Source organism: Microtus ochrogaster, chromosome 1 (assembly GCF_000317375.1).
Source record: "Microtus ochrogaster isolate Prairie Vole_2 chromosome 1, MicOch1.0, whole genome shotgun sequence".
NCBI lineage: Eukaryota > Metazoa > Chordata > Mammalia > Rodentia > Cricetidae > Microtus > Microtus ochrogaster.
The window spans coordinates 116,831,429-116,848,106 of record NC_022009.1 but is presented as its reverse complement, the minus strand read 5'-3'; the positions used below and the strand labels follow the sequence as shown (position 1 = coordinate 116,848,106).

Here is a 16,678-nt window from a genome sequence, read left to right as displayed (position 1 = left end):
CTTTTGAAATTATTACACACTTCCTTTAACATTTAAAACTACCACTATTTTAGTTAGGGTGACTATTGCTGTGAAGAAACACCATGACCAAAAGCAAGTTGGGGAGAAAAGGGTGTTATTTGACTTACATTTCCACACTGTGGTCCACTACTGGGGTAAATCAGCACAGGTCAAGCAGGGTTAAAAACTGGAAGGAAAAACTAATGCATAAGCCATAAATAGGAACTGCTTACAGGCCTGCTCTCCATGGCTTCTTAAGTCTTCTTATAGAACTCAGGATCACCAACCCGGGGATGGCTCCATGCACAAGAGCCTTTGCCATCCCGTATCAATAATAAGAAAATGCTTTCCAGCTAGCCTATGGCAGAATCATTACAGTTATTTTCTCAATTGAGTTCCCTCCTATCAGATGACTCTAGCTATATTTTTATATCTGCAGGATAATTAATGTGTTTTAAAGTTACATTGGTTGAAATGAACTTTATTGTTTACCTTTACATTTTATTTGAGTGCATACATGCTTGTTTGTAAGTATATACAACATATGTGTGCAGAGTAGAGCACACAGAGACCTGAAGAGGGTGTGGTTTTCTGATGACAAAGTCACAGTTCTTGTGGCTCCCCTACATAGGGGTACTGGTGACCAAACAGGGGTCCCTGTGAATAGCAAGAGTGTTTTTGAAACTGAGCAATCCTTCCAGAACCCTAAACTGAATATCAAACACATTTAATTTTTTTAGTTTTAGTTGGAATGCTACGTTGTTTAGATTTGGCAGTTGTCATATCCTTCAGTGATTATATATCATCATAATTACATATTATGCTTTTGTTTGTTTACATGTGTATGAAGTATATTTTTACTCATAATAGTATATTTACATCAAAAATTATAAATGCAAAATATATAGAGAGATGCCAGTGCTCTTATTTTAATCCACAACAAAAATTCTTCATTGAAATGTATTTGTTATGTTGTAATTTGATTACAAAGTTATTTTTAATTCTATACAAACCTCATTTTACCTGCAGCCGTAAGAATCCTCTAGGCCTCATTGTTGCCTTAGATGATAACGGAGGAGCAGTGGGTGATTTCTTCTGGGATGACGGGGAAACTAAGAGTAAGTCTCATTGTCATCTATTCTGATGACTTGGTGATTCACCTTAATTCATACCGAGTGCATTCATAAAGATGTTTCTATGATTCTTTATGAGATTTGACATCACTATTTGACTTGTATAAGTGGTTAACCTATCAACGTTCTGAATTGGGGCAATGTAGAACATCTTTGGTAAATGCATGTGATTTCTATGTTACATCAATACTTTTAATTTGATGCATTTTGCCAAATTTTCAGTGTAGAAATTGCATCATGTCTTTGAATATTTTGGATAACTCATTGTAATCTTTAAAGGTAAAATTTTACTAATGAAAATGAAAATAAAACCAATAATTTCAGATGTAGTTGATTAATGTCAGTGTCAAATAATTTAAGGTAAAAAAGCATCCTTTTCCATTATTCAGAATCCTTTAGTTTACAGTTTGAGAATTTAGTACAAACAGAAATTAAATAATGAATAAAAAACATGAACCTGTTTTTATGCTAAGTAAATTATGGCTCTTAACTTTATGCTTTAAGATTTATTTAACCTTTAAAATCTTGTTCATATTGCTATGATTTATTTATTCTAATAGTTTTGTTTTTTTCTATGAATATAATCACATAGATTCCTTTTGAACTTACTACTTTTCAAATATCATTAAATTTTATTATCAACAATTTCCATCAAATTTGGCTAGTCCTAGTCTTCAGTTTCCTTCTAACAATGCCTTAGGATTCTTCTAGCACACGTATGATGCAGGTATCATTGCTTTATTACATTTTCCTCACTAGATGTTAGTTCATTTACGTGTTAAAATTGGGTTTCAGTATCTCTCTACATTCCTTCCATATTGCAAAATAATGAAAAATAATAAATAAAATTATGTGAAACAGAATTTGCTATATCAGGTCTTCATAAGCAAAATAATCTTATACTTGATTATAAGGTATAAATATCACTTGAAATAGTAATTTAAAACAACATATCACTCTCTATAATCTTTGCTATTGCTTTATTAGTGGAGACAAAGTCTCATATACCCGAGGCTGGCTGATATTCTCAGTCTCCTATTTCTACCTCTGCCTCTTAAGAACTGGGATTACAGGCTTTGGGTAATAATCTGACTAGGATAAGTTCTGTTTTCTTCTAAATTTTTAGTATTTTACTACTCATGGCAAAACTAAATCATATAGTATATTTAGCAATTTTATTGACAAGAAAACAAAATAACAAAAAATTAATATATTGCTTTTTATTTAAAAATATACACCTGTATATTATATTTTAATTATTTTAATTTTATATTATGATATAACTACATCATAATTTCAAATTTTTTCTCTTTTTCTACCTCAAATCTCTCCCATATAACACTTCTGGCTCTCCTTCAAAATCATGGCTTCTTTTTTCACTAATTTTTGTGCACTCATACATACCTTCGTACATAAATGCTTATGTATGTGTGTGTGTGTCCATATCTTCTGCTTATTGTGTGTCTTTTTACATTGCATATATGTTTTTCAGGGCTGACCATTGTATACAGGATAGCCAATTAGTATCCTTCCCATGGGGGAAACCCTCCGTGCCCTCTCAGCAACTTTAGTTGTCTGTAATCCTTTGGTAAGGTTGAGTCCTCAGAAGCTTTCCGCCACATACATGATATACTTTAGTTATATTCGCTATGCATTGTTTCACTTCGATTCCTCTTGGAGCTCCCCAAGTAATTTCCTTCTAACCTTATTTCTCTTTATTCTTCTTATTACAGGCATTTACACTTACTAGAATTCTTTACAGTGCTTTACTATTCTAATTATAAAATAATTAAGCACTATATGAATGTAAAATAAAAAAACAAAATTCACTTTGATCTGATAACTACTTATTTTTCAATTTCAGATACCATAGAAAATGGAAACTATATATATTACAACTTTGCAGTTTCCAACGTAAGTTTTTTTTAAATGTATTTATTTTTAATGTCTAGTTTATAACTTATTAAAGAATACTTCTGGGAAGTGCTTAAGTTTCTCTCCAGTTTTCAATAAAATTCAGATAAAATGAATAGTTGAATGGTCAAATTTAAATTTTTACATTATTAACAAAGAAAACCTATTTTTCTAATACTTTTATTACTTTATTAATAACAAAACCTTTTTATTAACTGTATTAGACTAAATTATAATGAAACTGTGCATTGTATCATTTGTACTTCTTAAACCCTATTTTAACATCGCTTTGAAAATAGTTTCTATGTATCCAATATGTCTTAATACTTAATATGTCAATCAGTGATAATTAATGTTCATTTGGCAATAAAAATAAAATATGTGCACAGGTTGGAAAATAATTTCTATATCATATGTCTTGAAATGTCAATTAAAGTGATAATTCATGTGGACTTGGCAATAAGAACGAAAAATATTTGCACATTTAAATTTCTAAAATAATTACTGAGGAGGTTTTACACAAAGGTTACATTTCTTTATTCTTTCAAAGAATTTGAATTATCTCTTATCAATATAAGGGCTAGATTATGAGACATTATATATATCAGTGACCTCATATTCTATTTCATTATTAATTCTAAAAGTAAAGTTGTGTGGCATGCGCTAAAAATGAGTTACATGCACAGTGGTAACTGGTGGGATGCAATGGCAGACGACTCAGCCATATTCTGTCAATAAAACTGGTCAGTATCAAAGGGATTAACAGCTAACATTGTGTACTGTTTTTCCTCAGAATAAGTTGGTTGCCACTTGCGCACGTTCATCATATCAAGATGGCACGGCCCTCGCATTTAAAACAATTAAAGTCCTTGGGCTGACCAACACTGTAACCGAAGTTAGAGTAGGAGAAACTGAGCAGCAAATGAATGTTCATGCAGCCTTCACGTTTGATGCTTCCAATAAGGTAAACTGGTCAATTTAAAATGTTTGCTATGTTTTCTACCTTCTCTAATACTCATCTGGAAGCTCTAGAAACTCAAGTCACATGCCTTTCTCCCCCTCTTTACTTTTCTGTTCTTCCAAAAATTTATCAGAGTAGTAAAAATTTTTGAAAATTTAGTGGGTTTCCTGTACTTTGGCATCCTTTTAAGTTTACGTATCATCAAGGTCAAGAATTAATGATTAATGTTTTTTTCCCCCACAGGTTCTCTCCATCACAGATCTCAGCTTTAATCTTGGGAAAAACTTTGTAGTAAGCTGGAATGATATTTTCTCTGAGAATGAGAGATTCGGTTGTTATCCAGATGCAGGCACACCAACACGGGAAGTTTGCGAACAGCGAGGCTGCATATGGAACGAGGTAATAACCGTCTTCTTGTGAACAAACCCATGGCTTTCACATCACTTATCAGGGGGAAATTTACACATAAATTTTAAATTCAGCAACATATGTGTCATTCATTTATAAATCATTTGACATTTGAAATTTGCACATTTCATAGACGATCAAACTTTAGATACATATTGCTTTAAAGACATAGTTTAGCAGATGACAGACAAGGTGAACAGATACATTACTTTTCTGGTAGAATGGATGATAAGCTTCTTCCTTACCAAACAGTTTTGTTGGACTTATATTGTAATTTGATAGGTGACTGGCTAAACTGGCAAGGCATTTTGTTAGTAGTAACAAGTATTTTAAAAACAAAATTTCGACCTTTAAAACCTTGGATATGTGACACTACAGAATGCTCCAGTTATTTTGGCCACTGTAAAAGTGATGGCCATGCATAGCAGGTGTTTTAGTGTTTAGTCTGTGCTACAGGACAGAGGGATCTCACTTGCGATGCTTATTACTCAGTTCTCAGCCTTTTCAAGTATTTTTTGAGTTTTGAGGGCAAGCAGCATTTACTCCATTAAAACAGGTAATTAAAATTTTTGTGTTATAGTACTAAAACTAGGAAACATCATCAACCAACTTTCCAGGGGCTTCTACTTATGTGAAATAAGTCATAATTTCTGCTTCCAGACGAATCCTCCCTTTCCTTTTTGTTAAACAAAAAATGCTTAATGTAGCCAGGCGGTGGTGGCGATGCCTTTAATCCCAGCACTCGGGAGGCAGAGGCAGGCAGATCTCTGTGAGTTCAAGGCCAGCCTGGCCTAGAAGAGCCAGTTCCAGGGCAGGAACCAAAAAAAGCTACGGAGAAACCCTGTCAGTTCCAGGACAGGAACCAAAAAAAGCTACGGAGAAACCCTGTCTCGAAAAGCAAAAAAAAAAAAAAATGCTTAATGCTTAGCATTAGAAATAATTAGGCACGGGATAGGTAAAAGGGAAAAAAAGGCCACAATTATTTATTTGTAAAAATTCTGAAGGGAAGGAACAATTTTGAAGTCAATGTGAGTCATGTCAAGTGGTATTCATCTATCCTGAATCCTGTTTTTTTTTAATACAGTTACAATCTCAAAGATAAATAAGAACAAACACAGAGAACTTGTAAACATGAAAAGGGGTTGAAATGCACTTTCACAGGCAGTAGTGCTTTAGAAAGAAATATCAGCTGGCACAATAGAGCTGAGTGACTAGTCACCAGACACATTTCACCAACAGAAAAAAGGCCAGACACCAAGAAATTGTGTCGTAAAAACATGCAAACAAGTAATTTAGATCAATCAGGTAGACCTTCTATAAACTGATGAGTCTTAGCCTGAGGGAAGCTGTTTTTGAGATTTACAAATGCCAGATCTTCATTTCATTTTTAATACCAGCATCATTGTTGCTATGTTGAAAGGACTGTCAGAGAGCCAATGAATTAATTTAGTGTGGTAGTATTTGAATTAACCAGTGGTTAATCTTACGCACATTTATCAAAGAGCCAAAAACTTTTGTTTTCTCATTTAGCAGTGTAAAAAAAAACCATTGACTTCAGGTCATTGGTTTAAACCATTGGGCAAACAAGAAGTGTATTTGCAGAGGTTGAGAAGTCTTTTTGTTGAGAAGCAGGCTTGGAGGATAAACTTTTGTTTTAGATATATTGAGGTTAATATTCCCAACAGAAGTTCAAGTACATTGATCAAGTCACAACACGCATTTAAACCTCTTGAAGGATACATTTTCATCACTTCTCAGCATATGTGAAGTCTTCAAAAGAATATTAATAGTTACCATATAGGTATTTAGGCTGTTTATGAATTATTTTTTCAGTTTACTTTTTAAAATTTTACACAGAGGGGCATTTTGCATATACATATATGTATACCCCATATGTTTAGTGCATATGAAGGCAAAAGCAGGATGTCAGATAGCATGGACTAGAATTTCAAAAGGTCATCAGTCCTCATGATGGTACTGGGAAACAATCCCAGGTGTTGCAAAAGAGACATCAATGCTCTTAACTTGTTATCCATCTCTCCAACCCTCCATAAATTACTAATACTAGAATATGCATGCTCAAAAAATCATTTCTGATGATGACTATGAACAAGAGAGCTGAAATAAAATTTAGGAAAATAGCTCTGACAGAGTCCTCGACTGGAACTGCCTCCAGGTGACCATTGTGTAAATTACATTTCTAATGAGAAGCACAGTACTCATATTTTAGAGAGATTGCTTTGAACTGATACTTTAAGCACCTAAAGTCTGAATAGATGAAGTAAAACAGAATTTATTTTTTTTCTTGTAAGCAGAATCTTGAGCTTGATTTGCCAGCATTTAAAATGTAATCAGTGTGTTCGATGTTTCATATGGTTCTGTCTTCAAAGTTTATCAGAGCTATTGACATTATATTTGCAAGATACCCAATACAAGGAAGATGGGAAAAATGACCATCTCCATGTAATTACCTTGTGTCAAATTATTTTAAGGAGATTCGGGTGTTTTGTACAATTTCTGAAAAATAGACAAATATGATGAAATGTCTTGCTTATTCAGAAACGATAATGTATTAATAACTGTGGAGGATTGTGGGAAAAGATTGTGGTAAGTTATTTAATGTTCACGTCTGTAATTATCAATTTCCTTTTGGGTATCTTCTACTGTGTCAAAGAACAGACACAAAATATCTTTGTTTAGAGTCCTGTTTTAAATCTTGTTAGGGATTCCACCTGCAACTTTCAACATGAGCCAAAGAAGATACTATATTAGTATCGACAGAAATGGGAGAGAAGAAACGATAACTTTGTATTATATAGTCATTTTTAGAAAGAGAAAATAACAGCATGATAAGCATAAAATTAAATACAAGCAAAATTTGTCATCATTTTTATAAAATTGCATAATTAATTTATAGTATTTTGTATTGAAAGGCAAATATTTGACCATTTATTTCTACTGTTTATCATTGGAGTCATTATGTAAATGTGTGAAATAATTTAGAACACATCTCAAATGACTGGTAGAATTTTCTGTTATGAGTCGCGTGAATTGTTTCTAAGCTCAGGTGAGGTCTTCCTGATTTATTTTCTAAGTTCAAGGTCATAGTGCTTACACTTTCTGATGCTGATCATATATTGCTTTTAGGTTGGTTTGGCATCCAGGGCACCTGACTGCTACTTTCCGGCAGACCACAACCCTTATTTGGTAACTTCAACTCAGTATTTGTCAACGGGTATAACAGCTGACCTCCAGTGGAATCCTGCAAATACTAGAATAAGGCTTCCATCTAACCCCATCGCCAATCTCCGTGTGGAAGTAAAATATCACAAAAACGAAATGCTACAGTTTAAGGTAAGTTTCATATAAACTTTATTTTTACGAAAGATTCAGCAATTTAATGTTTATTTGCCTTCATTAGAACCTGCATATGCAATGTTAGCATAAAGCAGATATGCAGAATCAGACAACAGTTCTAAATGCTTTTTTTTTTGGACATATTATTGAAAACATGCACTCCATTAGCAACAAGAACAAATTCTACTGTGATGTCACTGTTTCTTTGCCATAGATTTACGATCCCAATAATAAGAGATATGAAGTTCCAGTACCAATTGACCTTCCAGAAACCCCTACAAGCTCTTATGAAAACAGACTCTATGATGTTGAAATCAAGGAAAAGCCTTTTGGCATTCAGGTTCGAAGGAGAAGCAGTGGAAAGCTTATGTAAGTGACTAAATTATTTGATATAAAGGATGAAATTTTTATTTTAAAAGAGCAATATAGTAACAATTGGAGTTATATTAAATATTTTTTCCAATTTAACACTTTTGCATAACACTCTCATAGAACCATATAAAAAATCTCTCTAAAATTTTATTTATTCTATAGGTATGATTGCTTTGGTTAATAAATACTAGATCCAGTATTATAATTCTATATAGCAGATTTGTCTTAAAATACATAATGAATATTGATAAAAAAACAATTAGGAATGTGTTATGTAAATGTACTTTAATGTAAAATATAAATGTCAGAATGTAAAATGCAAACATGTAAAACTGTTTAGAATATGAAATCTGTAGCCTGACACTTATTGATGAAAATTCTATGAGAAATATCTGTGTTAATATTGTGGTGAATAAATGTATTTAAAATTTCACCCTGTTTTTACCAATTGTATCAAATCTAAAAGCATTTACATTTAAGCTCTCTATGAATTCTTATAAAGATATCAGGATACTATCATGTTATATTCCACACAATAGTACATAACATATTTTACTTATTAAGCCTTTAACTTAAGTTAAAAGAAAGTTTAAAATTAAGTCAAAAGAAATTATAAATTACAGTAATTGTGTAAATTTATTTGATACCTGGATGTAATAAGGGTATGAGAAACAACTCTTTTTTTTGGATCACAAAGATAGAATTAACACTATTGTTAATTAATTTTGCACACATTGACATTGACCGGCTTGTTTCTTTTTATGTTCAGCTGGGATTCTCGCCTGCCTGGATTTGCCTTCAATGACCAGTTCATTCAGATATCTACCCGTCTGCCATCACAATATCTATATGGTTTCGGGGAAGTAGAGCACACAGCATACAAGCGAGATTTGAACTGGCATACTTGGGGGATGTTCACCAGAGATCAACCTCCTGGGGTAGGTACCAATCTGTGACTACCTAATGAAGGCAGATAAGAGAGGGAGGAGGATCTAGTTCACTCCTTTACCGGGTAAAAGTTCAAGACTGAAACGATGAGAAAGGTGCTAGAGATTCGCAGAGCTGGCGCAGTGGTTTTCTGTATTATAAACAGTGTTATGATAAATTTTTGAAAAGAGTTGAGAAGATACACTTGTTGAACAATTTTTAAAACTTATTTTTAATTTATATATCTTTAAAAAATACTGGTTGAGTCCAATTAGTGTTTATTCATACGCACATGGCCACGGGATATGCACATCATTTAGTGGCGCATGGGGAGCCTACTAGTGGCCTTTTGTAAAGAGTGATTCTCTCTTCCTGGCACTCATTAATGGCCACTCCCTCTCAGCTGAGGCGGGCAGACGTGGGCTCCCCTACCTGGTCCATAGATGGATCCTTTGCAGACAAGGGCAGTCACTGTGAGTTCATGTTTGTAGCACGCATGTTCTTTCGAGAGGACAGCATGTCACAGAATTCTTCTCCAGTCCGTCCCTTGCAGCTTTTGTGCCTCGTCTTCTTAAATATGATCTGAGTCTTGTAGGTGGAGTTAGAGATATCAGTGTCCTATTTGTGACTGAGTAGTCATAGTTGCTTCGAATAACCATCTTGAATAGTGATACATTTGTGTGGTAAACACAGCTACCCACCATGAATGATAAGTTTCTATGAAGAGGGTTGGTTGCAGCTCAAATATATAGATATAAAGATTAATTGGAAAAGCAAATTTACAGCATGCTCATTTCGAAATGCACTATCTCTAGGTTCTCTGCTGGAGTCTATGGCTTTTCTAGCCATGGATTTTGACCATGTTTATAATACTAGGCTTGAAAGTCTCCTGTAGGCAGATCTCAAGCCCAATCAGGACAGCACCTGCTCACTTCCATATACTACCTTGTTGCTATTGCCCAATGTGTAAATCTTGCCGGGTGCATCAATATTGTATCATGTAAGTTCTAGCAGTGGACAAGACTACTGATGTCTTTCCTAACCTCAGAAACCTGAATAGTCCCTTTCTGCATGTATGAAAACTAACCAGTTTCTTACCTTACCAGCCACATAAAACAGAACATACTCAATATTCTGGAAATAACTGCTCACAGTATTTATTTATTTATTTGATATCAAAACACATTTTCTTAATACTTAAATTATTGAACAATAAATATTAATTATAATAATTAATTCCAAATATATCATAAGTAATTATGTTTCAAATACTAGCTCACCTTCATTTTTACTTGTAATTGCTGCTTGAAATTTAGGAACAAATTAATTGATGTTGCATTCATTTTTGTGGTGATGTGCACATCAGTTGCTACCTTTACTGTACCGCAATTGCATCAGCATCTATTTGAAGGAAGGCTATATTAAAGTCATTTCCAAAGAACTCTCCAATGTTAATATAACAATTATTTGATTAATAATTTTTTCTTGATTTCACATTCCAGGAAATTACTAAAATTCAAGTTTGGAAACAAAAATTACATGGAAGCTTGTTTCTTTTTTTGGTTGTTTTTTATTTATTTATTAAAGATTTCTGCCTCCTCCCCGCCACCGCCTCCCATTTCCCTCCCTCTCCCCCAATCAAGTCCCCCTCCCTCGTCAGCACGAAGAGCAATCAGGGTTCCCTGCCCTGTGGGGAGTCCAAGGACCACCCACCTTCATCTTTCTTTATAAACTTTTTCTTCTTGACAGAAAAAGTATATGACTTTTTCTTCTTGATTATTTACATCAGTTTGAGTATTTCCTGGATGCTTTATTTTGGGAAAAATGCTGACTTACAGATAAAGTGAAATATTTAATTTCTTGGAAGAAACATAACTACGGTGGCATCAGGGTTGTCAGTTATTGTTGCATAGTCTAGAGATGTACATATTTTCATATTCATTTGCATGCTCTATGGGAATAATAGTTTAAACAAAAGAAGTAATATATTTAGATGAAGAACTACATTTATTTATTCAAGTACTGTAGCCTACTAATCAGGAATATGTTAACATCCAAACTGAATCATAGTAAATTTGAACAGCCTTGATTTAGTTTATACTTTATTTTTCCTAAATATACATTATGTTTTTCTATGTTTCAGTACAAACTGAATTCCTATGGATTCCATCCTTATTACATGGCTTTGGAAGATGAGGGTAACGCTCATGGAGTTCTGTTACTGAACAGCAATGGAATGGGTAAAGCTATTTTTGTTGAATTTCCTATATTAAAAAGGTAAATGCTATCCAATAACAAATAGCTATCTCACATATAAATAAAAATTAAGTCTTATTTTGGATTTTCAGATGTTACATTCCAACCAACTCCTTCTGTAACATACCGCACAATTGGAGGAATCCTGGATTTTTACATGTTTTTGGGACCAACCCCAGAAGTTGTAACACAGCAATACCATGAAGTATGACTGTATATGCATTTTAAAACTATAAAGTTTTATTTATAAATAAATGTAAAGTGCTTCTTTCATATCACTCATAATGTTTTTGTAGGTAATTGGCTTTCCAGTCATGCCACCATACTGGTCTCTAGGATTTCAATTATGTCGTTACGGATACAGAAATACTTCACAAGTTGTGGAGCTGTATGAAGGGATGGTTGCTGCTCAGATTCCTTATGTACGTATACCAATAAATGGATTCTTTCAAGACAGAAGGAAATACTTCGACACTATATTCTTTAGAAACAAATTAAAGATTTAGAAATAATGGTCATGTTTTGGTAGCATCTTAAGTTGCATGTGGGATTTTTATATATCTTTGCTGGGTACTTAAGTAAGGAGCTATAATAGTCCACCTTTATCTACTTTGCTACTTTAGTAATATCCTGACCTATTTAAGCAAATAGCTTCACATTTTCCCCTAAGTTGTGGATTGTATAGTCGTACATAGTGTCTCTTTATGTTTGCGTAATCTATAGTATCACTTAGTGCAAGAAGTCTGAAAGAGCTTGACTTGCCACTGAGCCTTAAGATACATAATTGAAGCACACAGAGCTAAATGGCAGGCTTTACAGAATATGTTCTTTCCACACTGCTTAGAAATCAGTTTATTTTTATCAATATAAGAATTCTAGTAACAGATAAAAATTGCAGGATATAAAGTTTCTATGTAAGTGATCATTAAACATTATGAACCCTACTATATGAAATTGACAGTGAGTCCATATCAGAATCTAATAGTTGCAACCACATTATTATCAGAAAATTAATTGCATACATTAAAGGGACAGTGTATTTGAGTTGATATTTGAAATTGAGGTTTATCCAGTGTTATCATACAGGGGTTTTTTTTTTGCAAAAACTGGAATAATTAAGGGTAATTTCGATTAAGAGAAAATGATTGGAAAATTAGTTGAGATTCATTTGAAATTTCCATAATAAATTCAAATTTTATGGCTTAAGTATATTTTCAAATATTTAAATGCAAGCAATGCATTCTTTAAGCAATTTCAAAAATAAATTTGATGTATTTGAAAGTAAAATTTTCATAATAACTGATAATTGTAAATAATTTTCCTTTTTGTCTCTGATAAAATCTTAAATTTTTCCTACATGATTTATGGTTAACATGAGTACAAAAGTATTTCTTTGAGTATGCATTGAATTTCAGTTCTTAACTGACCATATTACCATAAAAATCATAGCCTTAAAATTATTTTTGTGTTTGCTTCACATGTAAACCAATATTGTAGTATTGCTGATTTATAATGTTTACTTCTCCAATTAAATTATTGTTGAACCATTGACAAAACCAATGATCTCTATAAAATTGGTTTTAGACTATGTTTTCTTATTTTCCTTCTTTAACACGCATCTTTATATAAAGGTGAAACTAGATACAACCTCCAAAGAGCTCTTACCAAATCATCCCTGTTTCCTATTTTAGGATGTTCAATATACAGACATTAATTACATGGAAAGGCAACTAGACTTCACAATTGGTGAACGATTCCAGGGTCTTCCTGAATTTGTTGATCGAATAAGAAGTGAAGGAATGAAATACATTATTATCTTGGTCAGTATTTATTTTTACATGAATTATATTCTTTGTTTATATTTTCGCTTCTAATATGAGGGTATAAAAGCTTTTCAAAAAGAAAACAGAGTACAACATTGGACATCTTCCAGGCCTGGAGATGACTTAGTAGTTAAGAGAGTTGCTTCTTTTAAGAAGACCCAAGCTTTGATGCCATCACTGTCTTGGGCAGATCACATTTACCTATAACTTCAGCTCCAAGAGAATCCAATACTCTATCACATGTATATGGGGCACACATGGTGCGCACACACACATGTACACAAACACACAGACGTACAAGCACACACACGCAAATATAAATTTAAAAAAAATAAAAAAAATCTAATTTTGAACACTTCTCCTACCTATTGATTTTCTTGTATCAACATTTTCTTTTATTTACTTAGGCTCTTACCATCTACCTTAAACTAAGGTCGATGTGTAAAGAGATGCAAGTCAAGTGACAGGTAGTAAAGCCAAATAGTGTTCCAGTTACCACCCAAGTCAAAAACTGGCTTCGGTTTCAAAGTCTAGGAGTCGATATTTTTGTTCCGAAGTAATTTCCAGGTGTTCTTTTGAATTTGTTCTGTTGTTTTCTCATTACAATTTGGCTTTCCCTGGGTTGAATAAAAATAATCAGTGGAAAGGATAGTTTGGGAATATATTTATGGGCAAGCCATACAACCAGGCAAAAAGCATTCAATAAGCTTGCTTGAGTTCCTAACAGATATTTTTGAGACTTTCTTAGAATATAGCTGTGGTTTTGATGTTTGGTCATTTCCTCAAATGGTGACAGAAGTTTATAACAGTGCAGAAGAAGAAAGATACAGTGTCTCTGAATAGCCACCCAACAAGCTATACGTTAGCCCAATACATAGTTTGTTTTAATTTTGTTTTATTATTTTTGCTTTGATTTTAGGACCCAGCGATTTCAGGAAATGAGACGGATTACCCTGCCTTTGACCGAGGAATACAGAAAGATGTGTTTGTCAAATGGCCTGACACAGATGAAATCTGTTGGGCAAAGGTACTTACTATTTTTAACTTTAATAATTTTGAAAATGCTAAATATCTTATTTCCTTAAATATTTAAAAGAATGTTTTGTGTGACAAAAAAAGATTTTATAGCTAAAATATCATATGTACAATCAGATCTAAATCTGAATTATTGGACATAAATATGGAACTCAAACAAACCCTAAAATCAAATTTTTTCATCACTCAATTGCAATTTATTAAATTTGACATATATTTTGTGTTTTATAATGAGACTTACAATAGTGGAGTGGCTGCTCATATGCTCTGCTGGGACAAGTGCTTATGCATTTTTACTTTTGTTAAAAACATGTGCAGTGGTTTGGGGATTTGCCATTGTTTTGCTTCGACAACTGAACTTAGAGGTCAAAAATGAAGAGGGAAACTCAATCATTGGACTTTACTAGAAGTGACACTGAGATCGGAGTCGATTACGGCAACATGTTTGGTTTCCACTTAATATTAAGCAAGCAAAGGGAAGTGAAGGGAAGAAAACTCATAGTGACTTTTACAGCAAGACTAGACTTTCGCAGTTCTGTGGACATGTCAAGACCAGTGGGGCAGCAATGAGGGTGCAGAGGAAAGGGTTTACAGAAATCACAGGCTGTGTAGCTGCCAGTGGGAGAGAGGGAAGTCAGGACTTGGCCACACCTGGAAACTTTTTCTGTGTGAACTGTGTGTTGGGATAGAGAGAGCTAAGTCAGAGTGGCTCTTTTTACAGCCTTCTGGACTTCATAGTCCATTGTAAAGATTAGGAGCTTTCTGGGAATTCTATGAATAACATATTTCCTGGAACCTTAGGCCTGTTTTAGGTCACTGGCCTTTGTCCATTTTTCTTTAATATTCAAGAAAAACATTCCCAACTATACAATAATGACATTTAAGAACAGACTAAATTTCACAAATTCCTGTGATTGTGACATAATCTGCAATTTATATTTTTGGGTTTTTGGGTCTTTTTTTTTTCTAAATTACTAATTTCTGGTTGTTTTTTATTGTTATCACTGGATCTAACTTATGTTTAGCGATATTAGTAAAAACCCAGTGTCAGATATTGGGGTTCAACCTGAAGACCAGAAAAGCAAAGCAGTCAGCCAATGGCTCTTACCTCTATACCTCAGTCCTAAAATGGGAATCCTGCCTCTAGGAATCCTCAGAATCAGACTGAGTCTGAAATCTGTCCCATTTAATATTCCTCTTTTGTGCTGGGATTAAAGGCATGCACCACTAATGTCTGGCTTCTATGGCAAAACAGTGTGGCCACTGGAATTAAAGGTGTGTGCCATCACTGCCTGATCTGTATGGCTGATCATTGTGGCACAAAACTTCTGGTCTGAGGTAGAGGTAAGAGCCAGAGGCTGGTTGCTTTGCTTTTTTGGTCTTCAGGTGGAACCCCAATATCTGTCTCTGGGTTTTTACTAATCACGCAACAATTATATTAATTATGAAAGTAGTGGAGTGCAAGCACATTCTAAACACAAGTTAATCATATTGCACCTGTGGTAGTTAAAGGGGAGGCAGATGAAGGAAATAGACTAATTTTCATTATTTTTTGCATTAATTCTGAAAGTATTGTAAAATGAAATGGGTGTGATATGACTATAGGGATTGGAAAGTCAAGAATAGGAAAGTTAGAGTATGCCTCTAATAACATATTCCTAATTTTTATAGTAGTCATACCTTCCTACTTTGAATTACTAATTTACTTATACATTTTGACAGGTTTGGCCAGATTTACCTGGTATTGAAATAAATGAGAGTATATCAGAAGATGACGCTGTCAATGTAAGTTTTGTACACATTATAGCTAAAAAAAAATCAGAATTTGGAATTTAAAGGTCATATTAGCAAATGATTAAATTTGAATATTTTCCTTTAAGAAGAGGAAACTTACTTTAAAATATTTTCTATTGGATTAAGTGTAACCAATTAAAATTTTAATCAAGCTTTTACGAAATATGAAATTTTAGGAGTAAATAGATGAATCAATCATATGTTTTACATTGTTTTCATAAGACAGTAATATTTAAGATTTTTATCTTACCTTTTTTATCTTAACTTAGCAATGGTTAGTAATGAGATGTATTTTATATGAAAAAGAATTTTGCATACCTGGTTATTAGATTGATACCTTACTTTTTTCCTTGGGTACCTAATATCACTCGGCATAATACTTCTAGATTCTAGGTGTTGACAAAGTGAAGCATTATCACGTTTATCTCAAAGAAACTAGATTTTCATTCACAAAGGACAGAGATTTATCAGGCTCCCCCATTCCCAGCAGATGTCAGTTGCTAAAAGCTCCAGCACGTGGTTGGACTTGGTGCACATTGCCCCTCACTATGTTGGGACTTCATCCGACTTGAACTTCCACAGAGCTTGTGTATGCTGTCACAACCCCGTGATTCATATGTGAAACTGCTCTATTTTGTCTAAAAGTTTCTGCTAGCCATCTACCACCTCTGAGACTTCAAATCATTCTGCTTGCCTTA

General features: G+C 33.6%; 1 protein-coding gene across 1 annotated transcript in view; it reads left to right on the top strand.

Annotated features, from left to right (window-relative positions):
- The window catches only part of Si (sucrase-isomaltase), a 64,767-nt gene that overhangs the window by 29,958 nt on the left and 18,131 nt on the right, over positions 1-16,678 (top strand). Inside the window, exons 20-32 of the mRNA XM_026778945.1 lie at positions 909-1,118; positions 2,998-3,047; positions 3,841-4,011; positions 4,252-4,407; positions 7,564-7,770; positions 7,988-8,142; positions 8,915-9,083; positions 11,216-11,312; positions 11,421-11,533; positions 11,625-11,750; positions 13,020-13,148; positions 14,071-14,178; positions 15,909-15,971. Of these exons, the coding sequence (XP_026634746.1) occupies positions 909-1,118; positions 2,998-3,047; positions 3,841-4,011; positions 4,252-4,407; positions 7,564-7,770; positions 7,988-8,142; positions 8,915-9,083; positions 11,216-11,312; positions 11,421-11,533; positions 11,625-11,750; positions 13,020-13,148; positions 14,071-14,178; positions 15,909-15,971 (1,754 nt within the window). The remainder of the gene's footprint in view (positions 1-908; positions 1,119-2,997; positions 3,048-3,840; positions 4,012-4,251; positions 4,408-7,563; positions 7,771-7,987; positions 8,143-8,914; positions 9,084-11,215; positions 11,313-11,420; positions 11,534-11,624; positions 11,751-13,019; positions 13,149-14,070; positions 14,179-15,908; positions 15,972-16,678) is intronic.